Source organism: Onychomys torridus, chromosome 1 (genome assembly GCF_903995425.1).
Source record: "Onychomys torridus chromosome 1, mOncTor1.1, whole genome shotgun sequence".
In the NCBI taxonomy this organism is placed as follows: domain Eukaryota; kingdom Metazoa; phylum Chordata; class Mammalia; order Rodentia; family Cricetidae; genus Onychomys; species Onychomys torridus.
Window position 1 is genome coordinate 61,733,563 of NC_050443.1, and position 12,438 is coordinate 61,746,000.

The 12,438-nt window shown below is 46.6% G+C and overlaps 1 protein-coding gene across 2 annotated transcripts in view; it reads right to left on the reverse strand.

Moving 5' to 3' along the window:
• Positions 1–976: 976 nt before the first annotated feature.
• Positions 977–12,438, reverse strand: part of Homer2 (homer scaffold protein 2) — a 91,746-nt gene continuing 80,284 nt past the window's right edge. Inside the window, exons 5-9 of one of the 2 annotated variants that reach the window (XM_036199884.1) lie at positions 8,791–8,930; positions 5,530–5,686; positions 3,511–3,621; positions 2,703–2,783; positions 977–1,732 (exon numbers count right to left, since the gene is read on the reverse strand). In XM_036199884.1, coding sequence (XP_036055777.1) covers positions 1,544–1,732; positions 2,703–2,783; positions 3,511–3,621; positions 5,530–5,686; positions 8,791–8,930 — 678 coding nt within the window. In that variant the 3' untranslated portion in view covers positions 977–1,543. The remainder of the gene's footprint in view (positions 1,733–2,702; positions 2,784–3,510; positions 3,622–5,529; positions 5,687–8,790; positions 8,931–12,438) is intronic. The other variant, XM_036199892.1, reaches the window with a different exon arrangement.

The following is a 12,438-nucleotide window of genomic DNA, read 5'->3' on the forward strand; positions in this document are numbered from 1 at the left end:
CAATGGTACACTAAGAAGTCTCTGTGAGAGGACAGCTGTGTGGCTCCAGGTCCTTCCTTGGCAGGAACTAAGAACAGAGAGGCAGACCTGGGTAGAACAGAGATGCTCTGTCACTAAGGTCAAGGGCTGCTGCCTGAGCAGCTAGCTCTCTTACCTCATGGCCTGTAGGGATATCTTCTCAATTGTTCAAAGCCATTGTAGGAACCCAGCCGAGCTTCTAAGCCCAGGGTAGCTCCTATACCAGGCTCTCCCAGCATCCTAGAAGCCTCACACTATGGGCCCTCTGCCTAGAAGAGAAGGTGGTCCTAAAGGCGATGACCTCTGGGGGGGCATGGCTGGGTTCCCTGTAGGAGGGTCTCAGAGTGGTCCACGATGCCTCCATTGCCACATCCCCTGCCTCAGAGCCAAGTCTGGCTTGCTGCAGTAAACTGCATTCATTTGTGATCACTTCAGCACAACCAAGATGATTCCACAGGGCCTCAACTCTGCTGTGGGCTTTGATTAAAACACTAAATCCTGTTTATATGTTTAATTGAACAAATGTTTATTAAGCACCTATTGTGTGCCCGGCACTGTGTGAGGCACCCTCCTGCATCTGTTCCCACAGCGTAAGCATATGCTCTGAAATAAGAACAAAACAAAAACCAACCAACCGACAAACAAACAAACAAAAAACCAAGAAAAGGAACATTGTCACAACCATACAAATCGGGGGAGGATGGGGCACAGTGGGTACAAGTGGTCCCCTATCTGTAGGTGTACCCCGAAACTTCTGGGTTTTCTTCCCTCTGGATAAGTCTCCACTAAATGGTTCCTTTCAACTAGGTAGGCTTGGCCTACAGCCCGAGGGCCACATGCAGCCAAGGGTAACTATGAATGTGCTCCAACACAAAATAGTAAATTTACTTAAAACATTGTGAGGGTTTTTTTTGTGTGTGTGTTTTGGTTTTTTTGTGTTTTTTTTTGTTTTTTTTTTTTTTTTGATAATTATTTCTTTTTGGATAAGCCAATTTTGCAATCCTTGAGTGTGAACTTTGGGGATGATGATGTTGTATCACAACATCAAAAGGTTAGATACATCTGCTAAAGCATCCAAATGCATACTGAGAAAAGACACTCCCTCCATGTGCCCTTGGACTGGAATCTGCGGAGAGTCACACACCCTGAATGCTACGCAATAGAAGGCGCCCAGTGGCCTGTTGTAAAGGATATTGATACTTGGATTAGAAAATACTTTCCCCCCAGTTCACAGGGTTGCAACAGCCCTTAAAAAAAGATATAAACATCCCTGCCCTGACTGCGTAAAAGGCTAAGGTAGACCAACTTCTGGATTCCTGAGTCAGAAGCTTCCAGTTGTCCACAACCTCACAAGGCCAGAGAAGCGAGAGATTTACTGTTCTGGAGGAGTGGGTGGACGGCACAACTGGTCTGGAGACAGACAGACTGCACCTGCATTTACAGAAGCAACACGAATGGAGAATGTCCTATGCCTACTTCATCTCACACACACACTTGAGCCTCAGGACCTAGGCTCCCGCCCGGCCTAGTTGTCTGTGCCTAACTTGGAGAGTCCTCTGCGGAAGTCATGGAGGTCGTCGATCTTTCCATCCAGAACCTCGAGGAAGCTCTTCAACTCCCCCTTCAGGTGGCGCTGTCGGTACTTGCTCTCCTCGATGTCTGTCTTTAGAGACCGCACTTTGTCTTCCAAGTTTTGATTGTCTCGTTCCGCTGCCTGAGACAAAAGGGAGAATGGCTCTGGACGACAGGGATGGATGGAGCTGCCACTCTAAACATCTGTGCCCTGAAGTCAGAAAGGAGGCCACCTTGTGGTACCATTCCTTTCCTGACGGCTCTTCAGAAGGAGGCCTAAAGGGGGTAGCCGACCAACAGCTGGCATGAACACCCCTCGCAGCAACCAGAAATGCAGACTGCACAGTCCCGCTCAAGGGGCTTCCCAAAGATTCCAACAGAGAAGCTCTGAAATCTGGAAGCCAGTCCTGGAGCGGTCGGCAGAGACTGCCTGTCATTTATATCCTACTGATACAACAGAACAAATGGGACACAGAGCTCGCTTCCTTGGCTCCACCAGAGCCCTCCTCGGCCCCTGGCTAACCTCCAGCCCTTTGTGAGGGAGGATCTGAGTGCCATAGAAGAGCTTTTTATTCTGTGGGCTTGAACTAGGATTTCCTTGAACATGTGCCCAGAAACTGGCTACCAAAACAGTTGTAACTGGGGTTGTGCAATTCAAGAAAGTGCCCCTTGTGTATGTCAAGGGGACTGAAGTGAGGAGACACCAGGGGTGAAGAAAACCCTTCATTTTGCAGACAGGAAGGGGATGCCACTGAAGAAGGCCTGTCTAAGGTCGGCACCCAAAGTCACGAGCTGGGGAGCGGCCAAGGTGAACTTGTACCTGACCCGGTACATCCAGGCTACCCATCTGCCCCTTTCTTAATCGGCTGTGGTTCTGCAGGGATTTTCTGTGGGTGACAAATAGTCACCCACTCTCTGTGCTCAAACAAGTGTTAAGTGGGGAAACCCAAAACCCAACACTGTTGAGGCAGCCCCCAGGGGTGCTCATGATACACAATCATAGCATTTGGTAAGCAGAAACCCACCCTTGACCCTCCTAGCTGTAGAACTGAGGTAGAGTGGAGAAATTGGGGACATGCCAATCACCTCAGGACCAACTCACATCCCCTTACCTCTAATTTCTCAGAGACATATTCACACTCGGACATAAGCTGAGGTATGATTTCACTTTGTTTTCGGAGATCTTTCAACTCCTGGGGGAGACAGAAAAATTTAAACACACACACACACACACACACACACACCCCAGATTTAAAACAATGGAGGAGTATCATTCTGAAGCATCAGTTGACTCTAAGGGTGTGGTGTATTAGATGCATCATATCATGAAATCTGACAAACTGTAAATGCTGTTTTGTAGTGGGGAAAACTGAGGCCTAGGGAGGATTTGCTACCTTGCCATGTCCCAGTGTTCTGCCTCCCGGAATAGAAATGCCCGTGAGAATGGAAACCCAAGTTGTGGCAGCCTGACTGCAGACGCCTCTTCTGCTGGTGGGTGATCTTTAAGACCGTCCAGGGCTTTTGGGAAGTCTCCTTTTTTCCCTTTTCCCAGGTAGCATCTTATGCATCCCAGGCTGGCCTCAGTGAAGACGGCCTTTGAACTCCTGATCCTCCTGCCTCTACACCCGAGCTCTGGGTGGGTTTACATGGTCCTGGGGATCAAAGCCCAAGGCTTCCTGCATGCTAGGCAAGCACTCAACCTCCTGAGCTACGTCCGCCACCCTCAGTTCACTCTAGAGCGCCATAGATATGATGCTGCAAGGGCCAGTATGAGGTTTGGGTTCTGGAGAAGCCGAGCCATGATGCAAGTTCTGATTCCCTGTGCTGGGGTCCAGGCAGTTGCCAGGGGCGCAGGTCGTCACAGAGGTCACCATGCAAGGCCAGGGTCGCCAAGGGCCCGACTCAGCGCTCTTTACTCACCACCTCCTTTTCTCGTAGCTCTGTCTCCAGCTCCTCAATCCTGCTCTTCAGCTGGGTGTTCTTCTCCTTCCCCCTCTTTATCTCACTGCACTGTTCTTCCAGCTGCTCGATCTTAAAGGACAATTGGGGTGAGGGTGAGGTTTCGTCATCGGACACCAGCTTGCCATGACTCCTTCTATGCTCTCGTTTCAAACGAGCCATGGACGACCCCACTTCTCTGCTTTCCCCCAGCAGGCACCATGCAGCTCCCCTGTGTGTCTGCCCCTGCTTGCCTGAGGTTGGTTACTTCAGCCCGCCGGGGCCAGCAAGGCATGAAACGCAGCCAATGTGCTGGGCTTCTGCGTTTCTTTATGGCCACGTGGGAGCAGGTTCAGGATCACTTTACGTATCTGTCCCAGGCCAGACGTCCCCTGAATTGATCGGTTTTCCCTAAGAATGGCTTTGACATCATTTTAATCATGTTCTGAATGACTCAGTTTCATCTCAAGGGTTTAAGGTGGCTGAGTAGAATTTAACAATGCTGCTGGACAGGCAATCAAAGACATCTCAATCACTGCAGCTCAAGATGACCCCCCCCCGCCCACTGACATCCACAGAAGGGTCCTGGCTGGGGAGCAGTGTGTGGGGGTATTGTCTTCAAGATTGACTAGCAAACTCCAGTAGTGACCCTGGAAAAGAGCTAATCAGGCAGAGTACAGAGCCCTCATATACTGACACTGTCATCAGTGGCTCAGCATTTCTTGGAAACCAAAATGTGTGTGCAGAGCGGATAGCAGGAGTGGAGCCAATATAGAATCCAAAGCAGCCACACTGATGGCTACACCCAGACAAAAGCAGTCTTTGACACAAGGCCTCTTCTTAGCAGTGGCCACACCAAGCCTCAGGACCTAAACCCTCAGCCCCGCTGGCACCGAGGATCCCAACTTCTACCTCCAGCCTGGAAATCAAGGTCTCAAAGAGCTCATCCTAGGGAGGCCCATGCCCTCTCGGGCTCTGGGTGACATTACCCCACACCTCAGCACTGCATTTGGCTACCAGGCTCCCACCAGAGGGAGAAAATCAGCTCTTTGCTTGAGAAGGAGCAACAATCGAACCCTCCAGCAGGCAGATCAGCCAGGGCTCAGAAAGGAACACGCAAAGTCAGCAACTGGCCCGGTGCCCTGACTGTCAGCACGCTCATCACAGGGATGGGAAATAAAAGTGACAGAAGGTAGCTCTGTGGTAATTAGCACTCAAGGAAGGTGATGGAGTCGGGCTCCACCACAGTGGCTATGCCCAGGCCAGTCAGGGCAAAGGATACATGTGGGTCAACGGACAGGTCCCCCCCCAAACTGCGCACTTTCAGAGCATTCTCTGAAGCCCTGTGGGCTCACACATAATACAGTCTACACAGAAAGCTGAGAACCTCTCCAGGGGCATCTCTGCGCATTCCAGACTACCATATCAGTGCTGATGAAGGTGACTGGAAGGTTGGTTACAGGGGAACTGTGAGGAAAATTTAAACCCTCAGTCATCAGAGCAGGACAACAGAAAGCATGCACAGTTGATACCCACCGTTCTCCTATTTAAACGTATATTCCTCCTTTTGCTTCCAAATTTACATTTTTAGAAAAAATGATTTGGATGGGAGCATGGTTTCTGTGGAAATAGACTCCTCAGCATCCTGGATCAATTTTCTCATTTATCCTCGGGTTCCCTTTCCTCCACTGGAGAGTCCAAGCCACAGACATGCTAAGGGAATCTCACCTACAGCAAAAGGCCAGCCTGGAGGACTATGGGGGGCCCTTGGGAGGGGGTTTTGCTTCACTTTTCTCTTCCTTAGGAATGCAAGGTCAATCACTGATACCATTGATCCCACTAAGAAAGGCAGAAAGATGTTCAAGGAGGAGGTAAAAATGTTTTTGTCCCGCCTGTGGGGTGGAGGCTAACGAGGACAGAGGAAAAGGGCCTTCAGCGGCTCATCTCCTGCGGCCCACTCCGGCCGGCCGGCCCTCTGTCCCGAGGGCAGCTGAGGCCCACCTTGCTGCGGAGCCGGTCATTCTCATCTCTGCAGATGGAGAACTGTCTCTTCCATTGCTCTACGCTGGCCGCCGACTCCTGCAGGGCTGTGGTCAGCCGGGCATTGCTCTCCCGCAGGGTTTGCAGCTCAATCTCCCACTTCTTCACATTGGCAGCACTGTAGGGGGACGAGTGAGGGCAGAGATCAGGAGTGGTATCCACCACACCGCACCTCCATCTGCCGGGGAATGGGAACGCTGCCCTTCCTCAGTTCACTCCGAGGGAAGCTCCAACCCTTGTCTACCAGTCAGCTCATTCACGTTGGGTTCGTTCCCACCAACTGCTGTCAGGGAGCCTGGAGTCTCTTGCTAGTGGGAACATGTCACTTTACCCAGTAATCTTAAAGAGTTGCCTTAGAAGAGGGGCAAGGGCCAAGTGGTGGTGGTGGCGCACGCCTTTAATCCCAGCACTCGGAAAGCAGAGGCAGGGGGATCTCTGTGAGTTCGAGGCCAGCCTGGTCTACAGAGAGAGTTCCAGAACAGCCAGAGCTACAGAGAGACCCTGTCTAAAATAAAACAGAACAATAAAAATGGGGCTGAAAAGTATCACGGGATAAGAGTGCTTGCTGTGAAAGCAAGAGGCCCAGAGTTCCAATCCCCAGCATCCATGTAAAAGCTGGGCAAAGGTAGCCACATGTGCCTGGGATCCCAGCTTTGAGGGGCAGAGACAGAACTGGATCACAGAAACCGTATCCAAGGTTGGGCCAGCCCAGCCAAATGGGGAGCTTCCAGTTTCAGCAAGAAACCTTGACTCAAAAAATAAGGTAGAAAGTGATAGAGAAAAACGCCAGCGTCCCCTCTGGTTTCTGTATGTCCACATAGGTGCATGCCACCCCACATGCATGCACATACCCCACACACACAGACACACAGTAAGTCAGTCTCGCTCTCTACAGACACATACAGTAATTCGATGTCTGTCTCTGTCTCCGAGGTAGATGATTCCTGAGGAGCAGCATACTAAGTTGACTTTTGGCCTTCACATACATGCATACACACAACACGCCCACACATATATATTCACTTCTACACACAGGAACCTGCACACACACACACAAAGAGAATTTCTGTTCAGCTGAGGAATGCCCATTTTCTAATGACTGGAAGAAAAATATTTAAATATAGACACCATATCTGAACAGTGTTATCTTTCTATCTACTGCCTCATAAATCTATGATTTGATTGGGAAATGCATGCTTTCAGGTTTAAATGCCGCAGGCTGAATAAAAAACCCAGTAACATGTTTTTATCTGATTAATTTTAGAGGTAATGGCTGAAAATTATGCAGATTTAGGGGAATGGCTTCATGGCTGTCCCTTTAACTTCCTTTTCACTGAACTTGGATTTGAAAACATTTATTTCTGGGGTTGGAATATTTTCATCTGGGCATCCCACTGTGACTTAAACAACCAAAGATAGGTAAGAAAAGAGACTGGTCAGTTTTGTCTTTGAAGCACCTAAAAAGAACCAGCATCCAGACGCAGAAGGTGGGATCTCAAAGTCTCTTGTGCTTTCTGGAATTTCTAGGTCAGCCCACAGGAGGTAAGTTCCGAGCAGCAGGCAGGATGCTAAGCGAGGCCAGTGAATGGCGGCCCTTTTGGGGGCCCCAGCTGGGCCAGCGGCTGGCTCAGACCATCTGCAGGATAAGTGCAAAGAAGGCAGGCCTGGGAGATGGAAAGGCTCGCCTTAGCCACGTGACCTTGGGAGGGAGTCTGTTTACTAACTGTGCCTCGTGTCCTCAAGAGTCCAGTGCGGGAATTGAGATAGGACAGGTCTGAAGGTGAGCCGGCTCTGACTTGGGGAAGTCAAGTAGAGCAGAGAATCTTCTTAGCCACAAGGACAAGACTGAAGGCATCTGGCCAAAGCCCCAGCCAGGTGAGCAGAGTAATTCTGCAGGTATCAAGGCCAGTCCCGAAGACCCAGAAACACAATAGCTTGTGGTGTCATTTAAAATGTAAGTCTTTTTGCCATCAGTACAGGTGTCCTGTTAACGTACAGAACCACTTAGAAGAAACCCAAACCTTGAGAACCACCCTGTGTCCTACCTCTTCTCAACTGGAACCACCTGGGTTTGGAGTGAAGGACAGCTGACTCTGAGTTGATGATCACACATTATATTCATTTGATGTCATGCTGTATGCAGTAAGTATGTAGAACTATGTGTTAACTATAAATATTTTGAAAGACGTGTTTTTATTTGTGTGTGTGCCACATGTGTGCCGGGGTCTCAGAGGCCAAAGAAAGTGCTGGATCCCCTGCAGCTGGAGTTGCAGGCAATCATGGGGCACCTGGTGTGGGTTTTGGCAACGGAACTCAAGTTCTCTGCAAGAGTAACGAGCACTCTTATCGGTGAGCCATCTCTGGAGTCTCCATAAAATTTTTCCCTCTCTTCTTTCCCCATAAATATTTTTAAAGACAAGAAATCATATGTGTTTATGTGTTAAGTCATTCATTTGTGACCCTCAAAAATCACTTAAGAGTGATGCATGTTTATGAAGCAGAGGCAGGAAGACTGGAGTTCAAGACTGTCCTCAGCTACAGAACGAGGTCGGGGCTCATGCTAAAGATCCTGCTTCAAAACACCAGCTGAAACCACGTGCTGACGTCATCCTGGACACTCCTCACCACCAACTTTATTCCCATGGATTTATGGTTCTAGTTAATTCTGAAAAGGAAACTTCTTTTTCAAATACTATCCTATCCTTTTTATAGATAGATTATTATTGATTTTGTATGTGATTTCATATTACTTTTCATATTTTAGATTTTTTTAAAGCAGAATTGGAGTTTACTGAAAGGTATTTTTCATAGATCCTAAGCACAGTGGTTAACAGGAAGGCACAGGGCACACCTGAAAGCGTGGGTGTTGGCTTTTCAAAGAGAGAGCTGACATTTCTTAGGGTTTTATATGCTTCTCTTGGATGTTTAACTCTTTCTTGTCCTAGATGAATAAATGGTAAATGTTGCCCTTTAAAAACAAAACAGACTCTCTCACACACATTCACACATAATTCTATCCTCCTCACACTAACACATTCATACACACTGAATGACTGGCCTGACAGACAGTGAAGCCAACTGGTCTTCCTCCGAGGAGGAAGTAAAATGTGATTCTCCGAGCAAGACAGTCTTCTCTTCCAGTTCTAGAAACCCTGCCCAGCAGGAAAGGCTTCCAGGAAAAGCAGAGCATAAAGAACAGAGTGGATTTGGAGGCAGCCTCACCTCTGCGTCAAAGCGATCTTCAATTTGTCATTCTCAGACTTGAGGTGTGTGTCCGCTGGACTAGCATGCGAGGCCTTCTCATCATCCGTTCCGTTGACGCTGGATGCCTGAGTGGAAGATGGGGTTTCACGCCCAGATTCCTGGCCAAAGTGAATTATCTTCACATGTTACTGCTTGTCCTTACATAGGCAGCAAATTAGGCATAATGAGAAAATATGTGTTTATGAGTCTGGACAAACCGACTCAATGAACCAGAATGCAGTGTAGACCAATCAGCAAAAAGGCTGAGCAAAATAATAATCCTAGGGCTTAAAGACCCCAAACACATCACACAGAGTTCATAAAGACTGCAATTTACTGACAAGATAATACCTGGGCCACCACTCAGAGCTTTTTAATTCAAACTTTATGTTCCTATTTTCTGTGTTCAATCCCTGCCTGCCAAGCTTGAATACCTGGTCCTCTAAATACCCCAGGACAGAAGTTACAATTGGCAAAGGGATTGCTTTAAAAACAAAGAGCCTGAGGAATAGCAAATCCTTGAGGATACAGAAAGGGTATCAGAAACAGAGCTGATTACAGATCCCGGCTATGGAGAGTTAGACCAATGTATTTATTAAAAACACAGGAACCAGATACAATGTTTGCTGGCTTCCCTACCGCTTAGCATTCTTATGAATATCCTGAAGTGGTTTTTTGTAATAACCCAAACTACCAGGAGGAAAACCTCATCTAGTCTTGAATAAGATCTGAGATCTTATTTAGCCTCCAATAGGCATAGAGGCAGTGTGAAGAGAATAATGTATAAATCTGACTAACTTAAATTTCTGCACTATGAAACAGAAGTCATAAATAAAATTAAAATGCAAACAAAACCCCAGGGAAAATATAAGCAGCAGGTATTAAAAGTGAAATTTAAAGATCTTTTCCATGTTGAAAATCTCTTGAGTCATTTTCTTAAGTTAAAATTAAGAGTTTATTCACATGTGTAAACATGCACATGGAGGTTTAGAGAACAACTTTCAGGAATCCATTCTCTCAACTGCAGGTTCCTTGGACTCAGCAGAAGTCATTCAGCTCATCAGGCTTGTATGGCAAGAACTCTTACCTGCTGAGCCATCTCTCTGACCCAAGAATCTTCACTTTTTAGAGTTACATACTGAAATATTTTTGGATCTATTAAGATACCTTGGATTTCCTTTAAAACATGGGGCAGGCAGCAGAAACCGGGGGCCAAAACCAAACACTTGGGCATTGAGGTTCATTATAAAATATACGTCCTAAATTTTCACACATATTAAGTATGTAAAGCCAGCAGCTGTGGCTGTCTGACCAAGCATATGACCAAGCCAGTCAATAGTCAAGCACGGAGGGCGGGGTTCAAGAGCCCTTCCCTCTAACTGAGGAGCTACTGACTGTCTTGTGGAGGAGAGAGAATGGGTTTTCTCTAAGGGTGTGGCCCCAGGTAGGTCAGCCGTGGGCCAGGGGACAGTGTCACATCCAAAAGCATAAGAGTAGCACAAACTGGATGTGGTGGGTATTTAAGAAAAAAGAAAGGAAGGAAGAAAGCGAGAGAGGACTAAAGTTGGGAGGGGAGGTGGGGGTGAATATGGGAGGAACTGGGGGGTGAATATGATCAAAATACATCGTATGAAAGTCTCAAAGAATTAGTAAAAATGTTGTGTTACATATTTAATAGTATATTAAAATATGTAAAGCCCTTAGAGAACAATGTATGAATACTTTAACTCTTTTTAAAAGGACAGAAAGACTATTGATAATTTTAAAAAGAGAAATGCATATAACCAATAGCATAAAAACATTCAGTGTCTCTAGAAATGAAAAAAGCCGATGGAGGTACACTTTCCATCTGTCAAATCAACAAATTTTCTTAGTGAGGTGTGGGAAGAAAAAGCCTTACTCACTGCTGGTGGGAATGGGAACTCAACATTGCTGTAGGCTGAGTAGACACCTCAATTCCTTAAAGGCCCACACCTCAACCCGTGTTTCCATTTCCAGAATTTATCCTGCAGAGAATGATCAAATGCTCAAAGATGGGGAGGGATGTTCATCACCATGGTATTTATGTTAGTGAGAAAAACAAACAAAAACAAAAAAAACAACCAGCTGTCCCAAATTGTAAGAGGTTAAGGGAATAAGTCATGATACAAACTAGAATATTACTATGGCATTAAAGCAGTTTTGAAAGTGAATACTTGGAAACCAGGAGGAAATGATCATGACTTACAAAGTATTTTCTTAAAAGGTTAAAAGGAGTAATACAAAAAGTGTACTACCGAGGTATAATAAAAACACATACTTTCAAATACTACCAACCCATCTTCCACTGGCGATACAGCACATGGCCTTGAGCTTCCAGTGCTGGGGTTTAAACTCAGGGCCTTGTGCTTGTTCTACTGCTGAGCTACAAACATAGCCTAAGTGGGGGGGGGGGCGCTTTATTTCTTTCTTGATAGTGTGCTATGTGGTATTGCTTTTATTGTCAAATATGCACAAAACCTATAATAAATGTTTTTGTAATTTGGCTGTATAGAAATTCTTAACTATTGGAAAAGCTTGGTCAGAGTGTTCATGCATTGAAAATATTCACAAAAATAAGCAGCTGATGGTTCAGAACAAGAAAAACAGACAATGAAGGATCCACAAAGATGAATAAAATCTAAGGCTCAAGAGACAAAAACCCATTTCTGCTTAATATCCTATTAGGTACATTTATCCAACAAGATAATCTTAAAACAAAATATTTTAGATAAATTCAGATATTTAAAGATATTACTATAAAATGTGGTATTCAGAAAAAGACAGTGTATTAGAACTCTATATACCAGGAACCATTTCTGAGGAAGCTTTAAAAATGCCCATGGGGCGTGGGGGTCGGAGAGATGGCTCAGTGGTTAAGAGTGTGTGGTATTCTTCCAGAGGACCCCAGGTCAATTGCCAGCATGTATATCAGGTGATTTATGACAGCCTGCAACCCCAGCTCCAGTGGATCTGATACTACTGGTCTCCTTGGCCACCCCAACACGTGACATACAGATACACATACCCATCATGAATAAATGTAAAATTTAAAAAAAGACAGAGGCTAGGTGTGGTGGTGCACGCCTTTAATCCCAGCACTCGGGAGGCAGAGCCAGGTGGATCTCTGTGAGTTCGAGGCCAACCTGGGCTACAGAGTGAGTTCCAGGAAAGGCGCAAAGCTACACAAAGAAACCCTATCTTGAAAAACCAAAGAGAGAGGGAGAGAGAGAGAGAGAGAGAGAGAGAGAGAGAGAGAGAGAGAGAATGTCTATAGTTTCTACCCACATTTCCATTTCAAGAACTTACCCTAGGTGATTACTCAATAATTACTCCACTAACTCAAGCTACCACTTGGATTAAGAACTATTTAGAAAGGTCCAGGGAAGTTCCCGTCCACCTGAAGCCTGGCATATAGTCAATCCCATAAACATACCTGGAGTGTCTTTTTTACAGCAAGCCCAAGACAAAGTGTGGGCATGCACCCCAAGACAGACCTAGCCCTGCCGGTCTGGGTCATCCCAGCCACCAAGTCTGCTGGCAAAACCAGGGCCCCGGCAGACTCTCTCATCCTGAGTGATTGCTGAGGGATCTCCTGCCCAGAGCTCT